Source organism: Trichechus manatus, unplaced genomic scaffold (assembly GCF_000243295.1).
Source record: "Trichechus manatus latirostris isolate Lorelei unplaced genomic scaffold, TriManLat1.0 scaffold00137, whole genome shotgun sequence".
Classification (NCBI taxonomy): Eukaryota; Metazoa; Chordata; class Mammalia; order Sirenia; family Trichechidae; genus Trichechus; species Trichechus manatus.
In genome coordinates, this window is record NW_004444073.1 from 5,417,522 (window position 1) to 5,429,477 (window position 11,956).

The window sequence follows — 11,956 nt, forward strand, 5'->3', positions numbered from 1 at the left end:
CATATTCTTAACACCGTATAAGTTATTATAGGAGACTTCTAATTCTCCATACAAAATTTTTAATGCACAACTTTGCCAGATGGAGTAAAACCTTTGATAAGCTTCTTAGTAAAGAAAAAAAAAAGACGTCTATGATAACTTGGTATTTAAATCATACATACCAGTTACCACCTTAGTATGCCATTAACATACATGAAGAAGCTGAAATGTATGTATGTCACATGTACCTTTTTTTCCTCCCTCTTTTGCTGTGACATCACCTGGGAAAATACAGAAGATTGGATAACCAAGAAATGACTAATCAAGAGTCTGCTGTACATGTGAAAATGGTGGGTATTTGAAATGTTTCCAGTTCCATTTATTAATGGTGAATCTTCACCACTTTTATGTGTCTGTAACCAGATAATTAATTATAGGACTATAACTTTATATAGATCTTTCTTCACAGTGCCTGACACAACCCAGGAAAACCTTAAGTATTTATTGAATTGAATTTCAGCTTATCTTTTGATTTTTTTTTTGTGCTAGAAATATAGTATGCATTATGTATTTCTCACCATATAAAATGGTTACCTTTTTCCCTTTTATGCTGAATTTTCTTTGCTCAGCAACAGTACAGTGTAAGATATTTTATCTTAGGCCTTTAAATTAAAATGACAGGGATTCAGATTTTTAAAAAATACTTCTAGAAAGGCAGTAGAGTTCATTACAATAGACGTAGGAAAAATATAGGCGTAGGGGTCATAATGGCTTCAAATCTCAGCTCAGTCCTTAGTATCTGGGATACTCTTGAAGAAAGGTAATAATCTTGGATATGAAAGCCATGTATATGAAACCACCATGTTGTTCTTATTCACGTCTAATGGAAAGTAGGTAAGGTTTTTAATAGCACATAGTAAGCACTCAGTAAATATTAGTCTCCTGAGTATTATGTTATTGTGTATTATGTTAGTGAGTGTTTTAACCATGTAGGCAGCATATTTATTTGTACCTACGGGGAAAAATGTACCCATTCTCTACATTCTGATGACAAAATCTTAAAAATCACAGTTTCTCCCTCTCTTTTTAAAGAGGACAATGTCTCTGAGCTTTCTTATTAATTTTTTTTTTGTACCTTCTGCTTTCTCTTCTTTTTGTGTGTTTTCATCCTTCTTTCTCTCTCCCTCTGCCTTCACCCCTTTCTCTCTCCCTCCACCTTCACCCCTTTCTCTCTCCCTCCCCCTTCACCCCTTTCTCTCTCCCTCCCCCTTCACCCCTTTCTCTCTCTTTCTCTTTTTCTGGTTTGAGCTTATAAACCAGAAGATGACTTAGCAACCAAACAGCTTTGTGGCACAATTAATAAATCTCTCATTCATTTTAACTTCCCTCAACCAGTGCATGATTGGAGGTAAAAGCTAATTCAAGGTGCTGTTAAGTCATCAGTTTAGTTATTTCTGTTAGGTTGAAGCATATGAAATTGCCATTTTTATAGGTCAAATATATTTTAGTATCAGCAGTTTCATATGGTTTGACGTAATACATAGACATGATATTTGCATCCATTGTGTGATTACCATTTAATTGATTGGGATTAAGCATGTTTCTCTGATATGTAGAATTAAGCCAGCTGAAAACTTATTTTCTTGCTTTAGTTGATTTTTTATTTTAACCAAAATGAATACAAGTGTGTAAGAATTCCCTACCACAGAAACAGTGTAATGTAATGGTACCCTAATTTATGTAATTTGTTGTCACCTGGATCCCAGAACCCTCTATCATGTGTCTCTTTCAGAAGCAAGTAGCAATGTAGTCAGTCCACAATTGTTCAGACTATTGAAGGGAGATAAGCCAAAAGATTGGTTTGGTTTTTGTTTTTTACTATCAATGCATTAATTTATATAATTTTTACTACGGATTTGCTTTTCTGAATTGTTGATACTATTTTAGATTGACAGCTCCTTAGGATGTTATTCTTAACTTCTCATAGTCTGGCTTTAAAGCTCTCTTTCCAGACTTTTTACACATTTCTTGTATTCCACACAAACAGAGCTATTTATCTTTTTCCCACATCTACCCTGTACTTCAGTCCCTCTTTTCTTTCTTTCTCCCCAGTCTTAATTTATACAAATCCTGCTTCTCCCCCAAAGCCTAGCTCAGTTGGCTATTCTTCCGTTGACCGCAGCAAAAGTTATCTCAGAAAAAATGAGTTCTTGAATTTTATCTGGACATCTTGGGCAATGTATTTATTACTGTGTTCTTCTACTACAGTCCATGTTAGAGAACATGTGCCTTAAGGGTAAGACATGTATCGTACTAAAACTGTTGTATCCCTTACAGAGCCATTTAATACAGTGCCTTACAGTTAACGAATGTCTGGTGAATAAATGAAAGAATTTGGCCTACACTACCTTAATGTAGAGACAGGCCAGATATTGGTAGGCAGAGGGAGATAGGAATGAATAATGTTCCAAATAAATCATACAGTCATCTATGTATGTGAGTAAATGTGCCTGCCTAAATAGGTCACTTTAAGTCCATACTTCTTATGTAGTCCCATCATGTTCATCCTGATGTTGCGGTGTCTACTCTTTTGTTACCAATGCAGTTGTGAGGTCTTTTGCCGATACCAAATACGAAGTCTGGAAAAGAATATTTCTCCTGAAAGCTTCTGACCAAAATTGTCAAGTGATTTAAGCTAATTTTTACATGGGTTATTTTTAGAAAAATACAGGTAAACATTATTAGGATAATATTAAGGTAATTAAAACTTATGGAAATGAGCACATATATAAATTCAAAGTATAAGTACTTTCTTTGTCTGTGGCTAAAATATAAATTATACTATCTCTAACGGTGAATTGTACTAACTCTTAATTTACTTTGTGATTTGTTTTCAGTTAAGAATAACAATACATTAGTATAAATAGAATGCATTTGTGTATTTTCATTTTGTAATCCAAATTTGATACATTATTATTTAATCATAGTTTAAATAGAAGTAAACTTTGGGAAGTTGTTATAATCTCACCCTGGAAGTTAGGATGATCATTAGTCTGGGAGATTACTGTTGGATTGGTGATACCTAGCCAAGCCCAGAAATTTGATGACTATGAAGATACTCATTTATGTCTTTTCCCAATGTATCTGCAAGATAATATCAAATAATCTAATATTGCTATAGAGTTGTGAATAGAACAGCATAACTGAAATCAACTATTTTTAGAAATTATTGCTTTTTAAACATAAAAGTGGACTAATGATTAGGAGTTTGTTTCATCTGTACAAGTAAAGTATATTAACAATAAGTCAGAATAAATGTATTTTAGGTTTTTCTTAATCATCTTTACTGTTGATTCAGATTAGGCGCCAGTCATGCAGTGAACCCTGATTCTTGTCAAGAATGCTTTGTTCCTTCCCCAGCGTTTTACATTACAGCCATATTATAAAATGAATTCATTTTCTTTTTATCACAAATGGTGGAAATTTTTGACCTCTTGTTTATTATCCATAAAATTATAATCAAACTGAAAAGTCTTCAGATAACTCAAAACAATTTGCCCTTTAAATTTTTTTTTATTGTACTTTAGATGAAGGTGTACAGAACAAACTAGCTTCTCATTAAACAATTAGTACACATACTGTTTTGTGACATTGGTGCCAACTCCATGACATGTCAAAACTCTCTTCTTCTCAATCTTGGGTTCCCTATTACCACCTGTCCTGTCCCCTCCTGCCTTCTCATCCTTTCCCCTGGACCAGTGTGCCCATTTAGTCTCTTTTTGCTTTATGTTGCCCTTCAAATTTGAAGTCTCATTATTTTATGTGTCATTACAAGGTGTATTTTTGCCCAAGAGCGACTGAAGAAGGGATATGCGGAGATAACAAAAGTAGGATGGGTGAGAAGGGCATACTCCTGCAGTATGCTGCTTAATGTTCTGATATTCTGGTATTCTTTGACATACTTCATGCAGTATCCTTTAATTGGATCTCTTAGGCTGTAAAATATTTGAGTAAAATGCCCAATATCTCAAGTTCCCGAGACGTATTTGTCATATATTTCAGTGGCATTTTATGGATATTGTGTGAGGGAGGGTGTAGTATATAATCATATAATCCAAGGCAGGTATAATATCATTTTTATATTTTTTACACCTACGCCCCCCACTCTAATGTATTCTCTGGGGAAAGTAGCTGCTCTGGCACTGACTGTTTTCATCACTGTTATTTCCTTCCAGTGCTGTTTGGGTATTCGCTACTTGTTTACCTGAAAATGAATGGTTGTATGATGTGCAGAAGCAGGGCTACAAATGCCTCTAGCCACTGGTTCTCTTTCAGGCCCCAGTAATTTAGAATAAACCAATCTAATAGTTGTTGGCCTAGCAAAAACCAGGGTACTTTGAAATGGTTGTGGTGCTTTTCTGAAACCTGAGGATCTGATTTGTTTGAGAGAGGACATCTTACCCAGAATGCTTAATTTTCTTGGTAAAAATATAGTCAGCAGCATATATCCTCCATTGCTTTCAATGTGCAATACGCTAGTTATTGAATCAAGCATATGCTGATTACTATGCGTTTGTCAGTTAACGCGAGGTAAGAACAGAAGTTAGTTGTCAGGAGATGAACTTACTAGCTGAAATATTTATAAAGGAGGGGTTACAGAAATATTCCAAAAGAGCGATGGTCCCTGAAATTTAACAGGAAAACAGTGTAAGTACTGCTCATCATTGTATCCCTAACAACTAGCAAGAATGTTTGGCATAAAGCAGATACTTGGCAAATATTTGTTTAGCAAATAATAGGTTAATGAATGCTTTGACTTATCTTTCCTGTACACTTCGGTTTTCATCCTCCAGTCTTTGGAAAACATTTTAGCCTTTCTCCAATTTTCAACTATTATCTGTTATATAAGGAAAATATGGGACTTGATAGACTTACCTGGTCAGATTATCTTATAGACAAAGACAGATGGTCTAGGGAATTTTTCATAACTGTGTCCATACTACTCATGAAATATGTTAGTATTGGCAATAACATACCCAGAATAAAAACATGTAAATAAGCAAAGATTACCTGGTACAAAGCAGTATAGAGCCTTGATCTGAGGTACTGTTGTTGTCTGTTCAGACTGCAGAACTGATTATAAAGTGATCCATAGTTTCTTCCTCCCGGGCTTCTTATGCATGTGCTTTGAGAGCACTGTGTTGCTTGTACTGATTTTTCTGTGATCATATTACTGATAGGACAGAAATAAGAAACAATGTTTAACATTAGATTATTGAGTAACCCTAAAGCCTTCTATATAAACTAGCCCAGTTAATGGCCTAAACCTAGGTAGTCTACTACTTTTCAGCAGTTGTCTTAACTTGAAATAAATCTGTCATAAAATTTATGCCAAGAACAATGAACAAATTATTTGGGACATAATACCATAAAAAAGATACACATAAAAATTATATCCTCACACTGGACCAGTAAACATTATGATAAATGGAGAAGAAATTGAAGTTGTCAACGATTTCATTCTGCTTGGGTCAACAATCATCATCCATGGAAGCAGCAGTCAGGAAATCAAACAGCTTTTTGTATTGGATAAAACTTTTTGCTGCAAAAGACCTCTTTTAAAGTTTTAAAAAGCAAAGATGTCACTTTGATGGCTAGATGTGCCTGACCTAAGCCATGGTCTTTTTGATTGTCTCATATGCGTGTGAAAGTTCAATAGTGAAAAAGGAGGACAGAAGAAGAATTGATGCATTTGAACTGTGTTGTTGGCAAAGAATATTGAATATACCATGGACTGTCAAAAGAACAAAGAAATCAATCTTAGAAGAAATACAACCAGAATGTTCCTTAGAAGCGAGGATGGCAAGACTTTAATTCGCTTACTTTCGACATGTCATCCTGAAAGACCAATCGCTAGAAAAGGACATCGCATTGGGTAAAGATAGAGGGCCAAGAAAAACAAGGGAAACCCTCAGTGAGATGGATTGACACAAGAACTACGACGACGGACTCAAACCTACCAGCAATCATGAAGACAACACAGAACCGGGCAACATTTAGTACTGTTACGCGTAAAGTTGCCATGAGTCAGAGCCTACTTGACAGCAACTAATAACAACCACCATTAGAAGAAACACAGATTTTGAAGCAACTCTTCAAAGTTTAAAATATTTTAAGTATATTTTAGTGATTTGTACAGAGATATAAACTTATGGGGAATAATCATGTGATATTTATTTACTTTCTGTTCAGAATTATTTTTAAGTGTAAATATGGATACAGGCTGAGTCTTAAGTAGAAAGGCTCTTGTAAGAAACCACTGTATCACAAAGTTCAAATATTAATCTCTCTTCAATTCTGTGGTTCTATTTTAATTAATGAATTCTGATTTAAAAATTTTTTTAACTACATAAATAATAACTTTAATTTTACAAAGCCAGATGCAAAAGCATATAACAAGAATGAGATGAAACTGAATATACTTATGTGTGTGTAATCATAGAAACAAGACTAATGGAAAATAAACTAAAGTGTTTACCTGTTTTATTTTGGGGTAGTAGGATTCTAGGTGACTTTTATTTTCTATTTTATACTTTCTTCTGTAATTTTTGTGGTAAACATACATTATTTTTATAATTAGAAAACAGTACACTTTCTGATAAAGTAAATGAGTTATGCATGTAGTTATGTCTTAATTTATATGCAAACTACGGATATGCTTTAAACATTTTTGTGTGTGTGTAAGTGGTGATTTATACACAAGATATAATATACATTATATCTTTAAATAGTACAAGCTTCTGCTTGGTATCAGAGGAACCTGGGAAAAAAGAAATTAAAAATAATTAACTTCTTTTTATTTTTAGATGCCAGAATTCCAGAAAGGTTCTGTTCGCATCAAGAACCCTGCACGAGTAGAAGAAATTATCTGTGGTCTTATCAAAGGAGGAGCTGCCAAACTTCAGGTGAATAATTATCGAGAATCATTTATTATTCATATTCAAGCAGGTTTATTCATACCGTGTTTTGTTAAAATCCGAGTGAAGTAAATGTAGGTAGGCAAGCTTTGCCTATCCTTCTGTAACCTAAAATCTGAAAGATGTATCTAGAGTTGCTCTAAAATATACAGAGTACCCCACTGGAAACACAAAAATTAATAGCCTTAAATATTAAATGATCCCAATTATATGAAATATCTAGAATAGGCAAATGTTTAAAGACCAAGTATATTAGTGGTTACCAGGGGCAGGAGAGGAGGGGAACGGGAAAGTCATTGTTTAGGGGACGCTGAGTTTCTCTTAACAGTGGTGGAATACTTTGGTAATGGATAGTGATGGTAGTTGTACGACACGATAATCATCAGTGTCACTAGACTGTATTATAAGAAATGTTGAATTGACAAACGCTTTGTTTTCCATATGTATGTATGTATATATGTATTTTACCACAATAAAACAAAAAAATTAAGACTTGAAATAATCTTAGTTATTCTTTAGACTTTAAAGTGTAAAACTAATGCTGTGCACAAGTATTAAATCATTTTAAGAATAGTATTAAAAAGTATACACTATCAAGTTGCTCTTCCATTTTTAATTAAGGAAGTCATGATAATTCAAATTAAGATATAATCTTATTAGGAGGTAGCTGATTTTAATTCTTTTTTTTTAAAGAATGTTTTAAATGTAAATAAAACCACAATCTAGATAGATATTCAGTAAATTTTAAACATTTTTGAAAAAATATTTAGTATTATTTATGTTTATATATTTAATATTTATTTATATATTTAATATAAAAATCCTAAGTTTTAAGAGCTGGCAAACTATTTCCATGTGTTATTCATTCATTGGTATAGTTTACCTTAAAGAGACCAGTTAAATCCAGAATGTACCAGTATCAGTAACTAAGAGCTGTATATAGTTTAACTGCTTCCTCTGTGTTTTTGTACACTGACCCAAGTGGGTTGGAATTATGGAATGTTTTATCTTTAAAAAGTACAGTAACCATATCACCTACAATTTCAAGTTCCTATACTGATTGTTCAGATTTTATTTGGTGACAGCGCTAGCGCACTTAAGGTATCAACTTGTAGCTAGGATCATTCCCAGAACTTTATACATGAGCTGCATTTGAAAACTCAGATATAGAGAGAATAACCTCTACAGTACAGGCGCAGGACAAGCACAGTAGAGTACCTTTAGGAAGCATGCAGTATGCATTTGGGTAGCGCGCAGTACCTCTGCCCTGGTGGCTGTGTTTACGTAACACCTTTCTCCCTTTCCTTACAGATAATAACAGACTTTGATATGACACTAAGTAGATTTTCCTACAAAGGGAAGAGATGCCCAACATGTCATAGTAAGTGTGGCATTCTTAAACAACTTATTCATGAAAGTAAACATTATTTTAAGATCCTTTCACTTGTATTACCTGAGAGATGACTGGTTTTTTTTTATTCTTTTTGGACATTGAAAGTAATGGGATCTGAGGAAAAAGGGACCTGCTTTTTCTTAATTATATTTTGAGGATTTGTCTTCCTCGTATTACATAAATGGGTATTTGTATATATGGTTTTAGTTACAAAAGGAATGAAGACTTCTGAAATTTTTCTCTGTAAATGTGGTCTCTTGATTATTCAGGAAATATTTAAATGGATTTTAAACTTTGAGTTAACCTAAGTAAAAGCATTTATCAAAAACAGTGTTTTCTAGGAATTATACCAAATTTTTGTGTTGTATATGTATAAATTAAGAAAAAAAATCAATGATTAAATAGATTTCCAGTTAAAATGTATTGCTAGGCTAATATACCTTTCGTATTTTCCAAATTGGCTATGAGTTTTTTAATAATACTCTTCAACCTGACAAGCAGTGAAAAGCACCCTTTCATTTACTATTGGTGCATATATAAATTGAGAAATCAGTTTAATAATTTGTATAAAAACCAGTAAAAATCTTCGTAACTTTTGGCCCAGTTATTCCTCTCTGGAGAATATCTAAGTGTGTAATCCTAAATGTAGGAAAAAGGCTTTATTCACAAAAATAGTGGTAATTAAGCTTAACATAAAATTACAATAGTGAAAGCTGGGAAACACCCTAAAAAGTTTAACACTAGGGAAAATGGTGTAAATTATGTCATGCCTATGTAACACAGCATATACAACTATTATGAATGATATTTATAGAGAGCTTTTAATTACATGGGAAAAGGTAGGCTATAAGGTAAAATTAAAAAAACAATTCAAATTTATAGATGTGGTATAATCTCTTATCTAAATGATATGCTGGAACTTTAAGACTGGAATGAAATACCAAAATATTGTTATGAATTTATTCTGGAATGGTAAAATTGTGAGTGCTTTTTGTTTTCTTCTTTATAATAATGTGAAATTCCAGATTTTCACATTAAGCATCTATTATCTTTTTATTAGGAAAACATGTATTTCAAAGATGTACTCCTTGCTTCTATTTAATTAAAAAGAAAGGTGAAAATGAGAACAGAGAGTACACAATTCAGTGTTTAAAGACTTTGAATTGTCTAGCTGGTGGTATAAATGAGCACTCACTAAACCTCAGAGTTTAAACCATTAATTTCTTTAGCAATGGCATATAAATTATTATAGCACTAAAACCGTGCTAGTTGACTTTTGTTTAACTTAAAAGAAAAATGGTAAATTGTACATAGTAGTGATATCACCAATTACAGTGTTTATTTTGATGCCTATTTTGCTTTCTTTCTTTAGATGTCATTGACAGCTGTAAACTGGTTACAGATGAATGTCGAAAAAAGGTAAACACTAATAGTAATCCAGAGTTACTCAAAGACTTCATTAGCCTTTTTGCCTGAAAATTTCTTCAGGTTATTCCCACAAACAGGAGCGTAGGTCAAGTGCTTATAGCCAACCATCCCTGACACACAGTAAGCAGTCAGTAAATGCTAGGTTGATTGCTGTATGGATTATACACTCTCCACATATTTTAAAAGTAGAAATTAACAGTAACTTTTTAACAACAACCAAAAAAATTCTTACATTAAAAATTTTAAAATAATTTCCAAAATATTCTCTGGTGTCTTTATGTTAACTGGAAAATTAAAACAAAAGTACTTTGGTTTTATGTAAGCTTCTCTCCCTTAAATTGATCTGCTTTGCTTGAGTATGTGTCTGTCTGTGTAAATCTTAACAAAATAATACTCAAAATGTGAATCATATTTAATACTTTTATATGAGAACTTGTTTTTTTAGTGATTATTTGGCCATTAGATGGTTTTATTGAACTGCTGGCCTGAAAGTACTTAAAGAAAGAAAAGTAACTTTCTGCAGGTCTGTTTAGTTACACGTAAACTAAGATCAACAAGAATCTCTTCAGTGTATGCATTAGCTAAGTAGTCATGATCTAATCTTTACCTGTAAAGCAGTTTATGGAGAACACTTGTTTACATTGTTTTGCTTTCTGTAAGACTAAGCAGATTAATGACAAAACTGTGTCATCTCATTCATGATTAAGTTACTCATTTTTTTCTAGTTATTGCAACTAAAGGAAAAATATTATGCTATTGAAGTTGATCCTGTTCTTACCGTGGAAGAGAAGTACCCTTATATGGTAGAATGGTAAGTGTGTATTGGGGGGCAGGAGGGTTAGAAATATAATAAAATAACATTACAGTTATAACAAAGGATTTACTTTCTCCACCTGTATATAAATAGATTTAAAAAATTATCCAGTGAGTTAGAGCAGTGAATTAAATATAAGAAAATGAACTCTAGTTCTCTAATCACTCTAACAGTCTGAGGTTTTTTGTTTATTTGTGTCAAGATGAAGTTCAGTAGAAATAAATTAAAAATCCTGCACTTAAGGCTTAAATAAAAGCAAGCATATTTAAAAAAAAAAAAAAAGTTGTATGGACAAGATGTGGCTAAATATATATAGAAAAAGAAGTAGGATTTTTAATTGACTCTGAACTTAATTGAACTTTAATGAGTGACTTCCGGTGTTAGTTGCGTGAATGAAAACGCAGCATTCCAAGCAGACCACACTGACAGCATTGTGTTGAGTCCTGAGTAGATGTTGTTAAGAAAAATGCTGGCAAACTTAAGAGTGAATCAGAGGAGACTACCAGGATGATTGGAGAAAGTAATCCATCTGAGGAACATTTCAAAGAATAGAGAATGCTTAGCTTTTAGAATCAACAACTTGGGTTTTTAAAATCTTAGAGACCAGGAATGATGTTATTTATCTTCATTATCCCATTATCTAACAAGTAGCTTGCACACTTTATCAGTGTTTATGCTATTAAATGTCAAAAAGATGTTAGACTTACTCTGCATGTCTATAGAGGCAGAACTGGAACTAGACTTGGAAGGCTTAAGAAGATTGATTTCAACGTGATAAAAGGACTGCCTAAGGATTAGAGTTTTTGGCCGCATAATAAGCTTCTCTGGGAGAATGAGCTCACGGACATGATGGGAGCTGACCCAGGCAGAGGAGAGGGATATTGCAGGGGAACTTTTAGGTATCAGGTGGAGAGTTAAGTTCTAAAGGCCTGTTAACACTGAGATGCTGTGATTATAGATGCTTTCAGGTAATTATAAAGCAGGGTAACCTATATTTAAAACTTAGTCAAATTAAAACCACAATGAGATACCATCTCACCCTGGCATTACTGGCACGAATCAAAAACACTGGAAATAACAAATGTTGGAGGGACTGTGGAGAGATCAGAACTCTTATGCACTGCTGGTGGGAATGCAAATGATACAACCATTTTGGAAAATGATATGGCACTTCCTCAGAAAGCTAGAAATAGACATACCGTTCGATCCAGCAATCCCACTCCTAGGAATATATCCTAGAGAACTAAGAGTCGTCACTCAAATAGACATATGTACACCTATGTTCATGGCAGCATTGTTCACAATAGCAAAACGATGGAAACAACCTAGATGCCCATCAACAGATGAATGGATAAACAAACTATG

At 33.3% G+C, this 11,956-nt stretch overlaps 1 protein-coding gene across 5 annotated transcripts in view; it reads left to right on the plus strand.

The window, feature by feature from the left end:
* The window catches only part of NT5C3A (5'-nucleotidase, cytosolic IIIA), a 55,570-nt gene that overhangs the window by 38,538 nt on the left and 5,076 nt on the right, over positions 1 to 11,956 (plus strand). For 3 of the 5 annotated variants that reach the window (XM_023739595.1, XM_023739592.1, XM_023739593.1), the window contains 5 exons: positions 275 to 329; positions 6,846 to 6,944; positions 8,268 to 8,337; positions 9,722 to 9,768; positions 10,503 to 10,588. In XM_023739595.1, coding sequence (XP_023595363.1) covers positions 294 to 329; positions 6,846 to 6,944; positions 8,268 to 8,337; positions 9,722 to 9,768; positions 10,503 to 10,588 — 338 coding nt within the window. In that variant the 5' untranslated portion in view covers positions 275 to 293. Of the gene's footprint in view, positions 1 to 9; positions 330 to 6,845; positions 6,945 to 8,267; positions 8,338 to 9,721; positions 9,769 to 10,502; positions 10,589 to 11,956 lie in introns of those variants that run through there. The other 2 variants (XM_004385317.2, XM_004385316.2) reach the window with 2 other exon arrangements.